Source organism: Xenopus laevis, chromosome 1L (assembly GCF_017654675.1).
Source record: "Xenopus laevis strain J_2021 chromosome 1L, Xenopus_laevis_v10.1, whole genome shotgun sequence".
Taxonomy (NCBI): domain Eukaryota; kingdom Metazoa; phylum Chordata; class Amphibia; order Anura; family Pipidae; genus Xenopus; species Xenopus laevis.
The window spans coordinates 100,426,361-100,449,320 of record NC_054371.1 but is presented as its reverse complement, the minus strand read 5'-3'; the positions used below and the strand labels follow the sequence as shown (position 1 = coordinate 100,449,320).

The window sequence follows — 22,960 nt, the reverse complement described above, 5'->3', positions numbered from 1 at the left end:
GGTATGCAATTCTATGAAGGGAAAGCATTTAATAAAATAAATCTAAAATAAAAAATGTATATTTTAAAAGAAATGAAGCATTCTCAGAGTCCCACACCAATAACATGGGAAAATGAACCTGTGGCCCAGACATTTGACCAAGGGCCAGCCCAAATTGGAGAATTTCTCCAATGGATTATGAAGACAGAGACGAGACAACAATTACAGGTGGAGGTAGAAAGACTGTCTACCGCCATAGCCTTCATAGCAGAGGCAGCAAAGGAAGTCACTAAACTTGCAGCTAAGATAACAGCCAATGTGGTGGTCGCATGCAGAGCTCTGTGGCTCAGACATTGGACAGAGGATACAGCATCAAAACTGAGACTTTTGTCACTAAAGTTTACAGGTGACTTACTCTTCAGACCTGATTTAAAACAGATCATATCGGAGGTAACTGGAGGTAAGAGTACCTTCCTACCCACGGGAAAAAGACCCAGGTCTGAGCCGACAAATAGATACACAGGCAAAAGATCATGGTCCTCTCAATCGAGACCCTTTCGTTCCTTTCGTGCCTACAACAAAAATCCCCCAGCGGAGCAAATCGCAAGACGCTGCAGACAAATTTGGCATCAACAGGCACGTAATACCAGAAAGCCTAACACTAACTAGCCTAACTCTGCCTGACTCAGCTCAACGAATCAGGGCGCAGCACGTGGTTGGCCGACTTCAAGAATTTATCGGGGACATGGGAAACACACGTCACAGACGATTGGGTACTAACCATAATCAGACAGGGATACAAGATACCCTTTTCCCCTCACCTTCCACTAGGGAGGTTCATTCCATCAACCATGGCACCTCACAAACTACACTTACTCCAACAGGCAGTAGACACACTGCTTCTAACGGGTGATCGAGCAGGTCCCAGAATCACAAAAGTACAAGGGATTCTACACCAATCTTTTTCTGGTTCGCAAAAAGGAAGAATCCTTCCGACCAGTACTCAACCTAAGACCCCTAAATCTAATGATAATTAAACAAAAATTCAGGATGGAATCCATAAAATCGGTAATTGCGGCCATGGAGCCAGAGATCTTTATGACGTTGATAGATCTACAAGACGCCTATTTACACATACCCATTTTCCCCTTCTCGAGAAAATTCCTCAGATTCGCCATCGGAGAAGATCATTATCAGTTTACGGTGCTGCCATTTGGTCTTTGTACTGCACCACGCGTCTTTACAAAAGTCCTAGTTCCGATAATAGCCTACCTCCGGTCCTTGGGAGTAAACATTATCCCATACCTCGACGATTTCTTGATAAAGTCGCCCACAGCTCAACAGGCAACCAGGGACACACAATTATGCCTACAGGTACTAACACAGCATGGCTGGTTAGTCAATCACAAAAAGAGTTCTCTAAGACCAAGTCAGACAATTATTTTTCTGGGCCTACAGTTCGACTCCAGGGTACAAAAGGTGTACTTACCACACGACAAGGCCACCAAGTTACAACAAACGACCCAATCATTTCTAGAGAATAATAATAATAATAATACAGAACCTCCTACAAGGGAGGAGTTTGACAAGCACCCCCTGGGACGTAGTAACTACGGATGCAAGCCTCAGGGGATGGGGTGCAGTTTACCAAGGACTAACCCTACAAGGGATTTGGTCGGTTCAAGAGAGCAAGTTACCCATCAATGTGCTGGAGTTAAGAGCAGTTGCCTTAGCTCTAGAGGGATGGTCATCGATCTTGCGATCTCGGGCAGTCAGACAATGCAACTGCTGTAGCGTATATCAACAAACAGGGAGGCACACACAGCAGAGCAGCCATGCAGGAGTTCTCCCAGATACTCACCTGGGTGGAAAATATCGTCACAAGCATCTCAGCAGTGTTCATTCCAGGGGTACAGAACTGGGAAGCAGATTACCTGAGCTGAACGACAATAGACCAGGAGAGCGGTCCTTACACAACGCTGTGTTTCAACAACTAATTCAAAGGTGGGGAACCACGGAGGTGGACATGTTGGCTTCCAGATACAAGAAAAAACTACTCTCAATATAAATCACAAGACTTCTTATGTCTAACTTATTAAGCTCTTCTTCCTCTACACAGAAAGAAGGATGGAAGTATAATCTGAGAGTTAATATTTTGCGTGGAAGGAACTTTTGGTCGAGTTCTGAGAACAACTTTTTCTAGAAAAAACAAAGTATACGGTGGATTTGCTGCTAATGCTTGCATTCTCCTACCCTTCAGATGTAGCAGATGTAATTGCTACCAGAAACACCGTCTTTCATGCCAACAACTTGTGACTGACAGATTTCAAGTGTTCAAAGGGATCTTTGCATAAAGCTGACAATACCAAATTGAGATTCCATGCTGCAACAGAAGTTTTCACTGATGGTCTCAAACTCATCATTCCTTTAATAAAGCAGTTGATCATAGGTTCAGAAGTCAATCTCTAGATGAAACCGCTGAAATGGCCCCAAAACTTTTAAAGTAGCCGGCTTCAACCCTTTATCAAAACCGTCTTGCAGAAACTGTAAAATCCCTGCCACCGGACAAGTCGTTGACTGAAAATCTCTCTGGGCACACCATGAACAGAAGACTCTCCAAACTTTATTGTATACTTTGGAAGTGGACTGCTTACGAGAATGTAGAAGTGGCTGGACAACTTCCTGAGAGAGACCTTGATTAACTAGCAAGTCCTTGTCAAATTCCATGCTGCCAACTTCCATCTGGCTGGATTCGGATGACACATCTGCCCTTGTATTAACAGATCTCTCCTCTGTTGCAGTATCCAATACACCCCATTGGACAGGACCATCAGGTCCATGAACCAAACTCTCCATGGCCAGAAAGGTGCTATCAAAATGATCTAGGCTTGTTCGTACCTGACCTTCTTCACCACCCTCTGTATCATGGCCAGAGGGGGGAAAATGTAGGCTATCCTGAATTTCCATGGAAAAGACATTGCATCCAGGAAGTTTGGGTTGTCCATTCTTGACAAATGGACAATGAACCACGAAAACACCTTTCTCCTTCAGTGCTGCTGCCAGAACCACGATCACTTTGGTAAACACTCTCAGAGCTGAGGTTGTCCCAAAGGGGAAGGCTCTGAACTGGAAATGATGAACCTTGTCTTTTTCCCAAACTGCAATGGGAAGATAATTTCTGCGGAGAAGATGAATGGGTACATGTAGATATGCGTCTTTCAGATCTATTGTAATAAGTTGATCTCCTTCTTGTAAAATACTTATTGCGGATCTGATGGTTTCCATTTGAATTTTTTTAAAAAAAAAAAAAAACTGGTTGAGAAACTTCAGATCTACCACTAATCTGAAAGAACCGTTCTGCTTGGGAACCAAAAACAACTGTAAACTCCCATCTTTATTTCCCCTTGAGGAACTGGTGAACACTTTCATGACTATGAATTGTCTCACTGCCATCAAAATAGCCTCTTGTTTTATAGGGTCTTGTCTCTTTTTTGTTATGCAAAATTTGTGAAGGGTTGTTCCTGAAATGTTATGTGATAGCCTTCTTTCATTGCATTCAACACCCATGCATCCGAGGCTGTTTGTTGCCAAATGGGGAAAAATAAAGTCAGTCTCCCCCCAACCTCCTCTTGACCTCTGGCATCAGAAATTAGGTGATTTATTCTGACCGGAGTCCTTCTTTTGACTAAATTCCTTTGATGCAATCTTGGACTTGAAGGAACTTGTCTATGTTCTTTCCGTCTCTGAAGGGTCTTCTACCCCTAGAAGACTGTGGGGAGAACCTTCTGGTAGAAGAGCGAAAATACCTTTTCTGAACCTTTAGTATGTCTTGTGGAAGTGTCTTCCCCTTCCCTGTTACTAAACTTTCAAGCAAATTGTCCAAGGCGGAACCAAATAATTTTCCAGGCTCAAAGGGCATCAAGATACGCTTGTTCTTTGACGCTAAATCAGCCACCCAAGCCTTAAGCCTTAGGGCTCTTCTCCCTAAAGTAGACAAAGACATGGTTCTTTCCCCCAACTTAAAAGACTCCACTGCCACATCACATAAGAAATCCGTAAACTAGTCTGATAGGATAAAGCATATCCAAGAGATCATCTCTAGAAGTTCCTGCATCAATGTTTTCTTCTAAAGCATTCAACCAGCATTTTAATGATCTGGAAACTGAAATGGCTGCAAATGATGGATTGCATACATTGGCCCCAGCCATATAAGACCTCTGAAGGGCACATTCCAGCTCATCTACATCTGATGATTTAAAAGGAAACATCTGCTTGAATCTTTTATTCATCTACGTTTTTTTCCCCGGATTTTTCCACTTTTTTTTCCGGATTTATCCCATCTAGCATCTGAAGTTGAAGTTTTTGGGCAAACTATTTTTCTGACTTCTTTAATCAGCCTAGCCATAATATCCTCTTGGCTAGGGTTGGTACAGGCTTGGCAGCTGTTTCATGGCCAACCCTCAGGAATTGATCACAGCCCGACAAAATCATATGTCTGCTTTTTCTTTTGCCCTGCGACATCTAATAAAACACAAAGAAAAGTAGGGATAATTATCTTATGTCCATAGAAAACACCAACCATTACCAATCCTGCTGCTGCAAGCTAAATACCTTAGCAGTCTTTGATACACAGACTGGCAGCATTAGCCACAGTACTGTAACAAGGCAGCATATACCAATGACTCTGCTGCCTTAAATACCCCCTTACCGGTCACAAAAAATGCCTCCATGTCCTTGAAAAAGGAACTGAGCCTCCCCAGCATTGCGCGTCTCACTCGCCATTAGTGATGACGTCCGTGCTCAACTGCTACCTCCATATTGACTTGGGAAAAACCAGCAGCCCTTCCAATTTCAGTCTGCTAAGCATCGCCTGCAACCCTGAAACCTCTTCAAAAAGCCTAAGGGAAACTTCCCCTGGGGAACTCAGTTCCCTATACTGCCATCAGACACCTCGGTGCCTGGATCTTCTCCTACACGGCCCACAGAACTTGTGCAATTGGATTGGAGCAGGAAAAAGAACACTAGGGAAGGCGGGACAGAGGTGAGGTAGTTTTAAGCTTGGTAATTGACTATTCATGATTGTGTTTTTTTCCTGTGCTACAGGGGTGGTTCGGCTGTGTGCGGAGAGTCCCAACATTTTTCTTTCAGCGGAGATTAGTCATTTGGTCGATTGGACAGGTTACAAAATTTCTGTCGATAATATCGTACGATTTCCAGAGGGAGACTGTCACTAGCTGTCAGACATAACTTTCATATGATTGCTGTCAGGGGCAGAACATCGGCTGATCTGTTCTTTTCTACTTTATTTGATCTGAATGGTTAATGGCAGGTCGGGAGATGGGGAAGTCCGATCGTTCGAGGATTTGTACGATCGGATCTTTGCGTCTATGGCCAGCTTAAGGAAAAGGGTATTTAAAGGGATTCTGTCATGATTTTTATGGTTCACTTTTTTTCTAAATTACACTGTTTACATTGCAAATAATTCACTCTACTAATTAAAATTTTATTCTTGAACCAACAAATGTATTTTTTTTTTAGTTGTAATATTGGTGTGGAGGCATCTCAGTGAATTGTGCCCGATTCTGAGCTTTGAGAAGGAGCCAGCACTTCTGTGAGACAGCTATTGTTTCTTCCCTTCCCATTGTATTTTACCACAACCCTAGCTCTTGTTTGCAGTGCTAAAAGTGAGAATAGCACCCAAGCAGGAAAAAAAGTAGGGGTTTTCCTGTTTTGGAGCTATTCTCATGTCTACCACTAGATGGGGTTAGCAATGCAAACAAATCCTCCAGCAGAGATGTCAGTTAGCTGCTATCTGGTTAGCTGCCCATTGTTCTGTTGACAAGCTGCTGCTGGGGAGGGATGGGAACTTGCAGTGTAGCAGTAAAGAGTGAAGTGGAGCACCACAGAGAGATCCTCTTTCTGCTTCTTCAGGTCTTCTCGCAGCTGCGCATGTACAGTAGAGCAAAAAGGCAAACTTTAACGATTAAGCCGACTATTTCATCCTACTGTGCATGTGTCTGCCCCGAGAAATTTGAAGAGTGAAGAAGCAGGAAGAGGATCTCTCTGTGGTGCTCGCTGGAATAACCTCAGTTTTCTGCTGATAGGAGCATCGGCCCGGGTGTCAGGAAAGTAAATACAATAACTCGGGGGTGCCTAAAATTTGGCACCCACAAGTGGCAAATTACTTTCCTTTTGTGGTACTCGCTGGAAGTTTTTGTTATACGTAGAATGGAATGGTCTTAATGTTTTTCATAGTTTTTAACTTGTCTTCTTCTTCTGTCCCTTTGTAATATTCAAATGGGGGTCATTAAAACTGGCAGCCAAAATACTATTGCTCTGTGAAGCTACAGTTTTATTGTTAGTGTTACTTAGGGGCATATTTATCAAGGGTCAAATTTGAAAAGACCAACCGTGATGAAGTCAAAGGTTTTTTTGCCCGAATAGGTCTGTTTTCGATCGAATAGGTCCGTATTCAGCTGACTTCGAATTGTACAAATAGAATTAATAACGCATTCAATCGAATTTGATTTAAAGTTTTTCCCAAAAAACCTTTGAATTTTTATAGTCCACCAAATGACTCCAAATAGGTTCTAGGAGGTCCCCCGTAGGCTAAAACAGCAATTCGCCAGGTTTTAGATGGAAAATAGTCAGTCGAATTTTTAAAGAGACAGTACATGATAAATTTCGACATTCAAATTTTTTCAAACTCAAATCGAATTGGGACTATTCCCTAGTCAAAGTAAACTAAAAATAGCTTGAAATTCACATTTTTTGAATTCAAAAATTCACTTCGACCCTTGATAAATCTGCCCCTTAGTGTTACTTACAGTATTACTTATCTTTCTGTTCGGTCTTCTCCTAATAATCTTCCAATAGCTCATTCACCACACCACTGTGTGGTTGCTAAGTTTATTGTGATCCGAGCAAACTGAGACCTGCTGATTGAAAAGCTAAATAACTTAAAAACCACATATAATAAAAATGAAAACTCAAAGTTTATTTAAAGGTGAACAACCCCTTTAGGGTAAGGGCAGATTTAGTTGCCTGATGACTAATCGCCTCTTCTTACAAAAAAAACAAGTAATAATTAGGTGTAATGAATTTATATTCACTAACTAAAAAGACTGCAAAGGTTCACAATTTATGATTAGGAAGTCAGAGTGCACGCTGCATTTCTTGTTTTAAAGAATTTCTGTAGGACTCTGCACCCTATTTAGGAGCACAGAGAACGGCAGCTATGCCCATAGCTATGCACTGTCTGTGGTCCTTGTACTGTAATTATTAGGGCAGGTAAACGCTTCCCCTCCAACTCTCTAACTTGGACATCATTCCTGCGCTAGTAGTAGTATTAACCAGATGTTTACAGGGGTAGCGGTTCTTCTAACAAACTAACAAATTTAATTGATGTCATCCTCTTAAATCAATGTCAATGGTTTTCTCTTTGGTTTGCAATGCAATGGGCTTGATGGGACAGGTATTCCATGGGGCAGGTATTCCATGGGGCAGCTGTTTCCCTTCAAAACTCATACAACACCATCAAACATAAAATTCCATTTATTATAGTGTAGGAAAATCATTTTATCAGGTAAAAAAGACACACAGCAACATACATAAATAACCTGCATACAAATCTTTTTGATACATGTATTAAATTATATTACAAAAATCAAGATAAATACAAGAAAAACTTATTGGTCCTAAACTTAAAATGTGATTCTTTGTGTTCTGAGATCACAATGATCTGAATGTTCCTGAACGAATGTTCTGTCTTTTTAGCAAAAGGGGTATATGGATAATTAACATGTTATGAACATCTTCTTTTCCATATAATAAAACAATGTTTTTCTGCTTATTTAATGGGCACTGGGCCTAGCACCTGAGCATGCTTACTGATAATCATCAGGCATATACTGATTTTTTAATCATACTGCACTGAAGCAAATTTCTCAATTCTGTCATGGAAACAATTCTAATTATGTTGCTTGACCGTAAGAAATACACCCCATCTATAAATATCATACATTTTACAAAATTATGCATGGTTATGTTTTTCTTTAAACTGACAGAAAAATCTGAAGGTAAAGTACATTTCCACTGATAATATACTCATCTTAAGTACTCTCCATTGCCTTCCAAAGAACCCAGATTGTCTATTGTATTAATATAAACATGTGGAGATGTTAATTTGACATGTGCAGTTACTTGCAGCATTCAATCAGATATTTTCTGACACACTCATGCAGTTTAGCATACATGTTACTACATTATCCAAGTATGTTCACTGTTTACAAAAACAATTTTCTTTTTCATATTTATTTTTTTTAACGATAGCCTGTGCTTATAAATGTAGTGTATTTGCGCATTAGGACTGGAGGGCTCCCTTACAAAGTAGACAACAGAGTGCAAACTTGCCATACAAGTGCATCCCAATTGCTTTCTGGCAGATGTAACAGTGCATAGACAACCACAGTCAGTCAGTGTGCACAGGGTCCTATAATTACAATCTGCAACGGATAATCCCTTGGTTGCTTGTGGACAGACACAAATGCACCATGCTACACTTTCACCTCCATGCTCATGCCCAGGGTTTTGGTGTCATGAAGCAGGCCCCTTGCCCGATACGTCTGATTTTTTCAGCATGAAAATATAAATACATCATTTGCTTTGCTCTTTTGTATGTACACTATATAAAGCCACAATATGGAAAATACTTTCACACTGAGTATTGACTAGGCTAAAGAAAACCTGAATATTGTTTTGATCTTGTGGCATAAATAAATATATTAGTACAGTCCCTCAGCATGTTTTTTTTTTCTCATATTTATTAACTTCTAACTTCCTGCTTGGTAGAGTGAACCGTTTCGCTGCAAAGTAACAAACCCCCTGACATAAATTTTATCAGTTTACCATGTATGCATTAGTGAATGTTACAAGCCCTTTAGAGTTGGTGCCAACCTGAAATGAAACTGTTAGTCTCTCCAGTACAAATAACACTGTCCAAGTCACATTTTGGTCATCAGCATGAATCACAACATACATACCATGTATAACTGACCGTATGTTTGTATGTGTGTGTGAGGAACCTACAAACCAACCTCTATAATTGTTTCCCTTGTAGCAGGTACTGTACAGACTTTGTATAACAATTTGTTAGGAGATGCCCATAAAACCAAGCATAAATGGAATCCTTAACATCCTGTTAGGATTCCAGCAACAATACCTGGCAAACATTTTCTTCTCCTATTTTCCCCATCCTGTGAGGCTTGCCCACAAAAAAAAAAACACAAAAAAAAACAGAATACAGGGAATGGATGTAATTAACTTCTCCTTCATATGCACACTTTTTTTTTTTTTACAAAAGTATGTGTTGAAACCTGATGTACAATCTAGTTTCATAAATGGGGGGCAGCAAACATCAAATTGAAATGTGTTGTGCACCTCCCCTTTTCTCCTTTTAGATCATGTTTTAGTGATTGTCATTAATCCTGGTGGTGCTGCGGGAATAAAGTGCTGAGAACCTCTTTATATCTTTTTGGGGTCATCATCTCACCCTGGCCCTTTAGAAAGATGACCACTGCTTTTTCACAATAGATTATATCATCTGAAGTGCAGAAGCATCATTGAGCTCATGTTGATGGAGCCTGTTCTTCACCTCTGGCCGGCAGAGATCCTGAATGATATTTTACAAACTCTTGTACTTGTACTCTTGTAAATTCAACTATCCTGTAGCCTGCAAAAACAAATATACATGTATATTAAACATCTGTAGATTTATTTATTAAAAGAGTGCCAAAGAAAAAAAAAGGACTGCTTGTCATGTTGTTTGTTCACAATGCAGTAATTCTTCCCAAAGTTCTAGTGTAACTGAAAATTATGCACAGCTAGTTATTGGGTGCTTCTCTGCTGGCCGAAATATGCTGTTGAAAAAATTCTATGTATGCCATAGTCTGTAACTGTAAAAGTTGTATATGTCAAACTGCAAACCAGAAACTTGTCTCCTTCAATTGACACTAAATTCATGCACAGTGTGAAATAACATGTTTACTAATTAAAAGCATATATACTTGATTTGGTCCTACAAGGAATTTTTATGGCACCCAGCAGGTATAATTTTAATGTATTTAAATTACAGAGATTTATAAAGTTTTAATTCTACATGTAATAAAAGGTATGGGTATGGGATTCATTATCTGGAAACCCGTTATCCAGAAAGCTCAGAATTAAGGAAAGGCCATCTCCCATAGACTCCATTTTATCCAAATAATCCAAAGTTCTAAAAGTTTAAAAATGATTTCCTTTTTCTCTGTAATAATAAAATAGTACCTTGTACTTGATACAAACAATATAATTAATCCTTATTGGAAGCAAAACCAGCCTATTGGGTTTATTTAAAGTTTACATGATTTTCTAGTAGACTAAATGTATGAAGATCCAAATTATGGAAATATCCGTTATCTGGAATACCCATGGTTTAAATGTTGATTGTTCTGGATAATAGGTCCCATACCTGTACTGGTCTGGTGCAGTAACCATAGCAATCAATAAGGCATTTAATTTTTAACAGTTAACCAGTTGTTAATGCATCCTGCTTATTGGTTGCTAAAGGTAACTAGACCTGTAGCAAACTTTTTATCCTCTTAAGCTGGCCACAGACGCAAAGGTCCGATCGTACGAATCAACGTACGATCGGACTTTCCCATCTCCCGACCTGCCACTAACCATAAAGATCAAAGTCTTACCATTCAGAAGTAATAAGAACAGATCAGCCGATGTTCTGCCCCTGACAGCAATCGCACGATAGTTATGTCCGACAAAGTTAGTGACAGTCTCCCTCTGAAAATCGTACGATTGGCAATACAAGCAGAGATATTACCCGCAGCCGACAGAAATTTTCTAACCTGCCTGATCGACCAAAAGACCGATCTCCGCCGGACGAAAAATGTCGGGACTCTCCACACACGATCGGATCTTTGCGTCTATGGCCAGCTTAGACGCAAAGATTTTCAGACCGTGTGTAGAGAGTCCCGATATTTTTAGTCCGGCGGAGATTGTTCTTTTGGTCGATGGTCTTTTGGTCGATCGGACAGGTTAGAAAATTTCTGTCGTCTGCGGGTAAATCTCTGCGTGTATTGCCGATCGTACGATTTTCAGAGGGAGACTGTCACTAGCTTTGTCAGACATAACTATCGTAGAATTGCTGTCAGGGGCAGAACATCGGCTGATCTGTTCTTTTGTACTTTATTTGATCTGAATGGTTAGTGGCAGGTCGGGAGATGGGGAAGTCCAATCGTACAATCAGATATTTGCGTCTATGGCCAGCTTTAAGGGGTTATGAAAAAAAAGGACACTACGTTTGCCCCGGTGCAGCAACCCATTCTATATAACATACAGTATATCCTTCCTATTCTTCCATTTTAACTTCCTAACAACTGCCTGGTTGTTAGGGTTATCTTTAGCGATCAGCTGGCACATTTCCAAATCTCACTGCTGCACAACACCTATATGTCTCCAATTACAGAATTCATAAACTACAAAAAATACAAATTGTAAATTGTCTTAGAATACCATTGTCTACAATCTACATCATAATAAATGAATTTTTTAATGTAAACATCCCCCTTAAACCAATGAATGCATAGTATGTACAGTGGGGCAGATTTATCAAGGGTCGATTTTGAAATTTGAATTTTGGAGTTTTTTGTGGCCAAAACTATCAAATTCAACTAGGGAGTTAAGAACTCAAATCTGACTATTCGCAACCTAAAACCTGCAGAATTGCTGTTTAAATCAATGGGAGATGTCCAGGGATTAATTTGGAGTTGTTTGCAGCCTTCCTGCCTTCCTTCAGGGAAAAAACTTGAATCGAGCTTTTAAAATTCGAATTGCATTGAATTCGAGTTTTCGAGTCAATCCTATTCACCTGAGTTTACAAAATTTGATTTTTATAATAAATTTGATTGTTTGAATTTCGAGTTCATGGGAGTTTGTGAGTTTTAAAAAAAATCATATGAATTTGAAATTCAACCCTTGATAAATGTGCCTCAGTATGTTACTGAGATGCAATATAGACTTTGCCTACTTGTACTTAATAGAACATATATCTGTGCAGCAATTTATTTGTGTGCATTTAGTATGTAATGTCTGCAGCCTATTACTTCTGTAATTTCTAGTACTGAAAAACACCGGAATATACAGAACGTGCTGCAAGGTAATTAAAGGATTTGTTACGTTTTTTTAATCAAGTTTTTAGTTTAGTTGTTTTAATCAAACTGGTTTAATAATTACATGTAGAGGTGTATGATTTGTGCCACATTTATGCAATTTATCTTCTCTTTTATGACTGACAGTGTTTTCATGTAGCAAACACACTTTTTAGCCCTTGGGGTTTAATACATTTCGAAAAAAAAAAATTAAAAGCCTATTATAACACAAAAAATCACGAATTTTACAGATTTCAAGGAATTTCGGGTATTCGGAGCTTAGTAAATAACCCCCTTAGAGATTACATTTTTCCCACAATTTGAGAAGGCAATGAATGGAACAATGTTATTTTGTGATCGCATTTAATCAAGTTTTCCTTAAATATTATAATCATTATTCTACAAATGTAAACAATTGTTTAGATAGAGAGAAACTAGTATATGTACTGACCCTTGAATATCTTCTCCATTTGGCCAGGCTCCCATAATGCTTAGTTGATTTTCCAGCTCCATAATCCGCAAACCAATGTATCCGGATGAGACCAGTAAAAGCAAAACCCTAATTAAGAAAAGGAGAAAAATTAGTAAAGGAAAAACTTTAATTTAGAGATCTATTAAAATAAGGGAGTCATGTGACAAGGGTGTGTAATGCTGGGGAGGCTGATATATATATATATATATATATATTTATAGTTGATCTCTCTAAGGGGGTTATGTATTAAAGTCTGAATGCCAAAAACGAAAAATTTGAGGTTTTTGTTTTTTACTATAAATCTAAATTTTTTGTGAAAAAAAAACCCTCAAATTTTTCCCCAGAGGATGCTAAATGTCAGAATCCAAAAATCCGACATATCCGATCTGCCGAGGTCGTATATAAGTCAATGGGAGAGGTCGCTATCTTGTTTTAAAGTTTCTGTGGTCTATTCTGGAATTTTTGGGTGAAAATCCAAAAAATGTGGCATTCTTAAGGAGAAGCCCGAAAAAGTCAAACAATTCGGGTTTGCATTCAATTTTATCAAGTTAAATCAAGATCAAATCGTGGATTCTAGTTTGGTCTGACTTTTTTATTTTAAAAAAATCTGAAAAATGTGTCTTTTGATAAATAACCCCCAAAATATAAGTTCTATTAAAAACAGTGTTTGTCTATTACTTTCTATGTTCTGGTTCTGACAGACATACAAATACTGCTTTTAATAGCAATTACTTTTATAAAGAATTTCAAAAACGCTGAAAAGGTTTAATTCAGTTATACTGTAAAACAGTTTTTGCCTGAAGCTCTCCTTTAAATAGTTAGTATCTAATTCCCAGGCCTTATAAATTTGAATAATTATTTTTATTTATTATATTATAATACATATGAATTAACAAACATTACTTTTATACACATTTTTAATTATATTTACCAGAAAAAGTTGTAAACAGAACTATGGCAATGCAGTATGTAAGCAAGCCTCACATGTGGAAATGACCTTAACGTTTGATCAAAATGGCATATAAATGAAAGTTAGATTTGCTTATAGTACAGGTATACGATCTATTATCAGTAATGCTTATCACTTGAGGTTTTCTGGATAAGAAGTTTCCCCCTAATTTGGATCAAAATATCTCTACCAAAAAAATCATTTAAACATGAAATAAACCAATATGGCTTTATTTTATGTTAGTTACCATCACTACAATACTGTACTGTTTTATTACTACAAAGAAAATGGAAATGAAAAATGTTTTAATTATTTGCTTAAAATGCACAATGGGAGATATGATATTCAATATCTGTTCATAGCATAGTCATTTTACTCAAGTTGTCCTGACAAAAACAAGGAAAAATTACTTACAGCAGCATATAGATAATGAGGAGAACATTCACAGCACTGGATTCCACCAACTGAGTATGATTAGTTTTATCTAAATTTACTTTTTCTTGGCAAGCTTCACCTGAGATTAAAACAGTATAAAGTAAAATTTAAACCTTCTCAATACACACACTGCAGAATCTGTGCTGTACAACACTACAACATTTTGAATAATATTATAGTTATATAAACCGAAGATCTGACAACTTCAGTTCAGTTTTCCACTCACAAGTTTCCAATATAAAAAGCATATTTATCAAAAATTTACTGAAAAAAATTGCCAAATTCAAACGTGTGCTTATTTATTAAAAACAACTTGAAACTTGAAAACTTGATTGATTAAAAACTTGACCATGGCGAAATCTCCCCTTCATTATCATTTACAATTAATCAACCAACTTTAGAAAAAAATTGAAAAACTCAAATTTAAAAAAATTGCTTAAAGGTCATGGGAAAAAAATATTTTTTCAAAATGAATCAGTTAATAGTGCTGCTCCAGCAGAATTCTGCACTGAAATCCATTTCTCAAAAGAGCAAACAGATTTTTTTTATATTCAATTTTGAAATCTGACATGGGGCTAGACATATTGTCAATTTCCCAGCTGCCCCAAGTCATGTGACTTGTGCTCTGATAAACTTCAATCACTCTTTACTGCTGTACTGCAAGTTGGTGTGATATCACCCCTCCCCCCCAGCAGCCAAACAAAAGAACAATGGGAAGGTAACCAGATAACAGCTCCCTAACACAAGATAACAGCTGCCTGGTAGATCTAAGAACAACACTCAATAGTAAAAACCCATGTCTCACTGAGACACATTCAGTTACATTGAGAAGGAAAAACAGCAGCCTGCCAGAAAGCATTTCTCTTCTAAAGTGTAGGCACAAGTCACATGACCAGGGGCAGCTCAGTAGCTTTTAAATGCCAATTTTTTCCATTCGGTTTTTAGAGGTTTTGTGCTTATTAGGAAGGTTATTTATCAATGTTATCGTTTCCTATGATTACATTTTTTGCACTAAAAATCACAAATTTGAATAATGGTTTTAAAAACACTGATTTTTGATATTCATTAAGCAGAAAAAAGAACTCTATTGTAAAACTTTGAATAAATAGTTTACATTTTGCCTAGCCAATTTGATTTTTTGAGCTTGTCAACTCAATAAAACTTATAAATAAAATACAAATAAATACAGGTACTCATATATTTTTGTGCACGGTCTTATTTATTTATTTATTTTTTTAATCTGGATGTTTTAATAAGTAAGGTAAGATTTGAGTTTCTTTAAAATTTCTAGGTAATTCAAAGTATGAAAATTGCACAAATCTGAATCTTGATATATAGGCCTCCACATCTCGAACATTCAAGTTTCTGAAACCCTCATACAAAAAAATTTAAATTCAAATGTTGACAGAAGAAAGTATACCTTTTTTACATCTATCTTAATATTGGCCTTCCATGCTATTTATAATTTTGCCATTAAGTATTTGCCTGATAAGGGGGCTGCCATATTTGTGCAGCAGGAGTCGGTTAGCATTAGAAACTTTAACTGACAGGCTGAGATGGGACAGACAGGTTGGCAAAACAGTCATGTGTAGGAACTTCAACTAACAGTTAGTAAAACAGACCTCTCAGCAAGAAACAATCAACATGACCTATAGGTAACTTTAAATGTACATTCATAATTTAAAAAGTGTTTTTTAAGTGTCTGTATAACTTTAAGTTTACTTTTAGTATGTTATAGAATGTCTTGTTCTGAGCAACCTTACTGCTGGTCTTCATTTTTTGTTTTTGAATTATGTGTATTATATCTTCTTCTTCTTTCCAGCTGTCAGATTGGGGGTCACTGACCCCAGCAGCCAAAAACAATTACTTTTTGAGACTACAATTTTGATATTGTTAAATGTTAGTACTTTCTATTCAGACCATCTCATATTCATCTTCCAGTCTTTTATACAATTACTGCCTGGTTGCTAGGGTAAACTGTACATAAACCACCTGACAGCTGCCGGAGAGCTGTTGTACAGAAAGCTTAATAATTCAGAAATCATAAAAAAATATAAATCCAAACCAATTGCAAATAGTCACAATGTGGTCATATATTTTAAGATTTTTAAAAGATATTTTCGTTATCGTAGGACCTGGAACTATTGTTTAAATGCACAATTAGTCCATCAACAAAAACAATAATTTCAAGCGACATCTAGTTAAAGCTGGGAAGCTGTGGGTAGCTGCCTGCTTTGCCCTGTACACAACTGGACTATAGCTACATTTCACTGTGACCAAAGAAAATGTTCTAATCTGACGTTCGATTTTCTGAATGATAAAAGGGCGAAAATCATTAGATTTCAGTGCCCACTAACCTCATGATAATTTGACAGGTTTGTCAAAAAAATGAATGCCTATGGCCACCAATATAGTTATGAATATGAATGTCTCCATTATACTAAAATAAAAAACTTTTTAAAGGTGAACCACTCCTTTAAGGTACACGTTCTAAACGTTTATAAAATATACTTTTTTGGCTATTTTTTGACAAATTTACATTGTTTTACATGTTTTCTTTTTTAAATCTATTTCTTTAACAAGTAGAACATAAACAGAAATTTGAGCAAATGGATGACATTTATAGACTTTTTTTGGTCTATTATGTAAATTTACATTTATTAGGTATTAGGCTTATAGCACATGTGGCAGTTTCTATGTCTGTGTATAAAAGCAAGCAGAGAAATAGCTGATCTGCTTTGATTCAGTCAGACCTGACTGGTAGTAACGATATGGGTGTTTACCTGCAGATCGTCGAGTTAGGATTGAAATTTGGACAACATTGTGGGTTTGGGTTGGGTACGGGTCAGACTAGGGAAGTACACTTCTCTGCTTCCAAAGATTCCCTTGGAACCAGAGGAGTGTGCGTAAGTAGCATATGGGGCAGGAAGACTTTGGTTTGGGTTGGATGCGGGTTATAAAATGACAACATTTTGCAGGTTAGGGTTGGGTGCAGGTTATGGGTTTGTGGGTTAGGGCCGGGTGCAGGTTGAGTTCTTACTGATTCAGAAAAAGAGGAACCGCTCGCACACCCTGGCCTTCTAAAGCGACACCTGGTGCACGGTGATGAAGGGGTCGGCACCCTCCAAATCGAACAGTACAAGAAGGATTCACTGGCACTCAAAGGCTGCTACAAGCAGGGATAATCCCTTGCCTGTTTATTTGCAGAACAATGCAATGTTTCGGATAGTACCACTTTGTCAGGCATGCACCAGCCTGTGAATCCTTCTTGTGAGTTCTTCCTTACCCATACATCACTAGTATGCAGACACACAGAGCAGATTTTGATGTGCAAATGCTCATATTTCCTTGCTGAAATCTGCTCTGTGTGTCTGAACACTATGGGGTAGTTTTATCAAAGAGTGAAGTTAGAGATCTCCACAGTCCACAGAGTGACTCTCTCCATTCATTTCTATGGGATTTTTAAAGATGCATTTATCAAATGGTGAACTTTCACTATCACCCTTTGATAAATACGCCTTTAAAAATCCCATAGAAATCAATGGAGAGAGGCGGTATTTCACTCTGCGGACTGTGGAGATCTCTAACTTCACTCTTTGATAAATCTAGTCCAATGACTGTTAATGCAGATACAGGTCGGAATATGTGGAGTGGATCAACTGTTGCTGTCCTTGTATTTATAAGCAGACAGAAAAACAGACAAGTGGCTTGTTTGTTAATAAGGTGTATGGGAAAATATGTCAACTTACTTTTTATCCAGGGGCTCAAGGTTACTGCATCCACTTCACTAGAAACGGATCTCACCAGGATTTGTTTCTCAAAATGAACATCTGCAGAAGAACAAAAAAATGTGGTGAATCTGTATCAGCCAGCCTGTCTGTAAACGACTTGCTGTATGCAAAATGCAAATGTGTGCACAAATTTGTGTGTCAGTATTTATATTTGTGTACCTTTATTTTCATATACGTACTTACCTGTACCAGTAGGGCAAATATCTGTGCTGTCCGATTCCTGACGGTTCTGTTCAAGATCAGAGTGGCTAGAATTCTACAAGAAAATGTATGTTACAAGTTATAATTTGGTTAACAAGACTGCCACCATGAATCAGTGCTCCAGAAAAATGTGTCAGGATATTAAACTAGGTAAAATCATGACTAAATAAGTGTATGATTTATTTAAGTTAGTGATAGCAATTCAAGAATATTTTATTTATATTCAAGATCTATATCTGCTTGTTCAGCAAATAAATTACTTATTTTATATAACAGTGTATGGAGAGTCTTAAAGGGGCAGTGTACCCCTATATAAACCCTTTTTCAACATGAACACAGTAAACTGAACTTGTGCATTCTGCTTATTCTTTACATAAAAAGGAAAAACATTTTCTTTTCTTTTTTTATTTATACACCAGAAATTTTTTGTTTTGTTTTATACTTACTACATTTGCCCTCCCATCCATCACTATTCAGCTCAGTTTAAATAGAAATAATGAGCCCTGTATTAATACCCACTCCATTGTAATGTCTGTTTTGTTAAAATGTTTACTGGTAATCTGTCTTCCTCCCACACTTGCTTGCAAGAACCAAAAAGTTGGAAACGGAAACTTTCAGTTTCATGTTCCCCCTGTCTAGCTCAAGAAACAACCATTAGGCAACAAGTAGCACTATACTAATGTTGAACAAGGTGATATATGGCCCAGATTAAAAGAAATTGTGTATACACACACACACACACACCTGTAACTATCCTGTAGATTATATGCTTATCAACAGTGCTTAGTGATGTCATCAGTTAAAATCTGAGATTAGTGATGTAATTTCTGTCACATTAAACTTATGTATTATAATAAAGTTCCCCCTGTCAAAATATGAGGATATTAGAAGTCACCTCAAAGTTGCATGACCTTCGGCCTTGTGTTTTTATGTGGTCATGGAACTCCTCGGTAACTTATAATATCCTTATATATATATATATATATATATATATATATATATATATATATATATATATATATATATATACACACACATACATACACACATATGTATATATACACACCAATTATATTTTTGATGTTACTATTCTTATTAATGGCTAAGGACTTCCAACAGGGGAATTTAAAGCAAGCACATTAACACTGTAGCAGTAGTACCAAGTAAAACTTGTAGTAACTTACCAAAACCTTGCTTTGCTCAAAACTTGCCTCTCCTGAGTATGACAAAGGGGTGCTGCAAGCACTGCCATCCTTAAGGTCAGAAGTGAAAAAGATGTGAATAAAATGTCTGACAAGCAAGGCATATTTTAGTAATTCTAGTAATTGTTTCACCATTCACATGTATGTAATGGTTAATATGAAAATGTATACAGTGTGGACACATACCTGTAAGTTGCTGCATACTGCACGGACAGCTTGATAACAAAGCTCCCTATTCCTTAGAGATCCAAACAGATACTGACAGCAATAAGAGAAGATAAATGTGGAATTTTTAGTTATATATGTATATATAAATTATATAAACACATTCACATAAGATTTATATATCATGGTGTAGGTACAATCGTACATTACAAACATTTGTTTACATGTTCAGAAAATGGAAATCCCTATGGAACTTTTTTACATTTGAACATACAAAAAGGCCATTTTATTCAAAGAAATTGTCGCTTGAAATACATAAATAGATTGAGTATGTTTGTTGCTGTAAAACAGTGGTATTTTATCCCACAAATTCAGCTTTACTTTAAAGGGGCTATTTTTCAATTACATTTTATTATTTGTTGTTAACTTTTTCTAAAATTGAAGTTTACAATTGAATGTTCCTTTTCTCTGGTGTTTTAGTCAGGTAGCTCACTTAACCAGGTGCAGACCCAGAACTAATACAATTTGTCAGCAGCATCAGTGGAATATTTGCAACTATTGTATCAATAATAACAACTGCCTTGAAATGAAACTCAAGTGCCAAGGATAAGAAATGTATCAACTAATGTAATTAGAACAGTGATTTCCCCCTCCTAGAGCTGCTCTAGGGAGGCACGAGAAAGTGAAAAATTAAGCATTACTTAAACTTTAAGTAACCTATATGTGTAAGCCATCTGTGTCACTTCAAAGTGAATCTTGAAACTTTTACTGTATATTGCATACACTGAAGAAAATATCTTATGAAGCACATATGCTTAATTCAAATTATATCCATTTTAATGGAGTCTCCGCCTGCATCTTTTTAAAAATAATAGACTACAAAAAGTTTGGGAGTTAGTCTTGCCTATCAGTTTCTCATTTTCTATATTTGCCTTCTGGTAGGAACATCCCCTTGGCAGTCCCTGTTGAGTATCCCATACAAAACCATGAAAGCTATACAAAGTACGTTAGAAATACATGCCCTGAATTGGTTGGGCAGTTTTGACAATTTCGACTGGTAAGTACTGATCAACGGCACGGTTGGCATCTCTAGCAGGGATGGTGGTTACGACAGAAAGTTACCCCTCAACTGGCTGGGTTGAGGGCAGGTAAAGATTAAACGGGTTGTTCACCATTAAATTAACTTCTAGTATGATGTAGCGAGTGATATTCTGAAACTATTTGCAATTAGTTTTCATTTTTTATTATGTATGGTTTTGAGTAGGGATGGGCGAATTTTTTCGCCTCGTTTTCGCCGGAAAAATGACGCCCATAGACTTGTATGGAGACGTGCGTCAAAAAAAAAAGACGCACGACAAAATAATTTTGCCGCGCGACAAATTTTTTTTGACGCCCATAGACTTTAATGGGCGTCTGCGACATTTTTGGCGAAGCGAAACGGGTCAAATTTGCCCATCCCTGGTTTTGAGCTATTTACCTTTTTATTCAGCAGCTTTCCAGTTTGCAATTTCAGCTATCTGGCTTCTAAGATCCAAATAATCCTAGCAACCATGCATTGATTTAAATGAGAGACTGAAATATGAATAGGAGGGGCCTGAATAGAAAGATAAGTAATAAAAAAGTAGCAGCCTTTCACAGCATTTATTGTTTAAAGGAAAACTATACCCCCAAAATGAATACTTAAGCAACAGATAGTTTATATCAAATTGAATGACATATTAAAGAATCTTACCAAACTGGAATATATATTTACATAAATATTGCCCTTTTACATCTCTTGCCTTGAGCCACCATTTCGTGACTGTATCTGTGCTGCCTCAGAGATCACCTGACCAGAAATACTACAACACTAACTGTAACAGGAAGAAGTGAGGAAGCAAAAGGCAGAACTCTGTCTGTTAATTGGCTCATGTGACCTTACATGTGGTCTGTATGTGTGTGCACAGTGAATCTTACGATCTCAGGGGGCGGCCCTTATTTTGTAAAATGGCAATTTTCTATTTATGATTACCCAATGGCACATACTACTAAAAAAGTATATTATTATGATAATGGTTCATTTACATGAAGCAGGGTTTTACACATGAGCTGTTTTACTCAGTATCTTTTAATAGAGACCTACATTGTTTGGGGGGGTATAGTTTTCCTTTAAATTGGGTCAATGTCCCCCATTTGAAAGCTGAGAGAGTCAGAAGAAGAAGAAGGCAATTCATTCAAAAACTATAAAAAATAAATGATGAAGATCAAATAAAAAATTGTTTAGAATAGGCCATTCAATAACATGCTAAAAGTGAACTTAAAGGTGAACCACCCCTTTAAAACTATTTTCCTCACTGTCTACAACAAATGTTAAACCTTAAAGGAACAGTTCAGTGTTAAAATAAAAACTGGATAAATAGATAGGCTGTGCAAAATAAAAAATGTTTCTAATATAGTTAGGCAAAAATGTAATCTATAAAGGCTAAAGAATGTCTAATAGCCAGAATCCAACTTTTCAACTCTCTAACCCTGAGTTAGCCAGTGACTTAAAGAGGGACCACATGGGATATAACTGTTCAGTAAGTTTACAATTGATCCTCAGCATTCAGGTCAGATTCAAAAGCAATAGTTAAGACCCATGTGCCTCCCCCCCTCAAGTCACTGATTGGTTACTGCTTGGTCATCAGGGTAACCAGTCAGTGGAAACCAAGAGAGCTGAAAAGCAGGAAGTAGTATTCTGTTATGTTAGACATCCAGTCACTCCAGCCTTTATACATTACACATTTGGCTAACTAACTATATCGGAAATTTTTTTTATTTTGCACAGCCTATCCATTTATCCAGTTTTTATACTAAATTCCTTTAAGTTCCTCAATGGCCCCCACAAGTGCTCACCTTTTCTCCTTCCGCAGTTCTTACACTGAGAGCATTGGGTACTAGTAGAGCTGTATTTGCCTTTTTCAGAACAATGATTACACTGACAGGAATTAATATCTAGAGAAATTAAAAGAGAAAAGAGAGGAAATTACACTGGCTATTGAATTCCAGTTGGTTGTTCTGGGTCAAAGTCATGCAATGTACATATAAATATTTCATATACCAAAATAACAGTAGTGACAGCGCTCCCTCTTAACACATTTTGTGCACTTCCTCAGAGGTTACCAAAATGCATTAAGGCAGATAAACTGGGAACTCTGATGTAAGTGCAGATTTTGTATGTGATAAGTAAATTAGCAATATAATGCTATTGGTATTGAATTCCTTTCTAGACATGCAGAATGAGGAGGAATCGTGGTGAAGTAAATACATCACTACTTTTGACTGTGCTGACCAGGATCTCCGTTTTGAACTGTAGTATACAACATATCTTGGGGCTTTTTTTTTTTAAGTATTTTATTTTTGTATTTTTAACCATCTTGGGGCTTTTTTAGCATGTTTTTTCCAGTACAAACTGAACAAATGTGGTGAAAGAATATGGTGAAAGCAGATATGCTTTTCCTAACCTGAAAACTTTCAGTCCCAGTGCAAAACCAGGGTAGTAGATAGCCGCTAGTTAAAAATATAAAAATTCAGAAGTGACATTGTAA

The 22,960-nt window shown here is 37.3% G+C and overlaps 1 protein-coding gene across 3 annotated transcripts in view; it reads right to left on the bottom strand.

Moving 5' to 3' along the window:
- Nucleotides 1-7,517: 7,517 nt before the first annotated feature.
- Nucleotides 7,518-22,960, bottom strand: part of LOC108712202 (GRAM domain-containing protein 2B) — a 40,962-nt gene continuing 25,519 nt past the window's right edge. For 2 of the 3 annotated variants that reach the window (XM_018253963.2, XM_018253953.2), the window contains exons 6-13: nucleotides 22,269-22,367; nucleotides 19,416-19,487; nucleotides 19,212-19,280; nucleotides 18,010-18,082; nucleotides 17,785-17,865; nucleotides 14,015-14,114; nucleotides 12,631-12,738; nucleotides 7,518-9,709 (exon numbers count right to left, since the gene is read on the bottom strand). In XM_018253963.2, the coding sequence (XP_018109452.1) occupies nucleotides 9,694-9,709; nucleotides 12,631-12,738; nucleotides 14,015-14,114; nucleotides 17,785-17,865; nucleotides 18,010-18,082; nucleotides 19,212-19,280; nucleotides 19,416-19,487; nucleotides 22,269-22,367 (618 nt within the window). In that variant the 3' untranslated portion in view covers nucleotides 7,518-9,693. The remainder of the gene's footprint in view (nucleotides 9,710-12,630; nucleotides 12,739-14,014; nucleotides 14,115-17,784; nucleotides 17,866-18,009; nucleotides 18,083-19,211; nucleotides 19,281-19,415; nucleotides 19,488-22,268; nucleotides 22,368-22,960) is intronic. The other variant, XM_018253971.2, reaches the window with a different exon arrangement.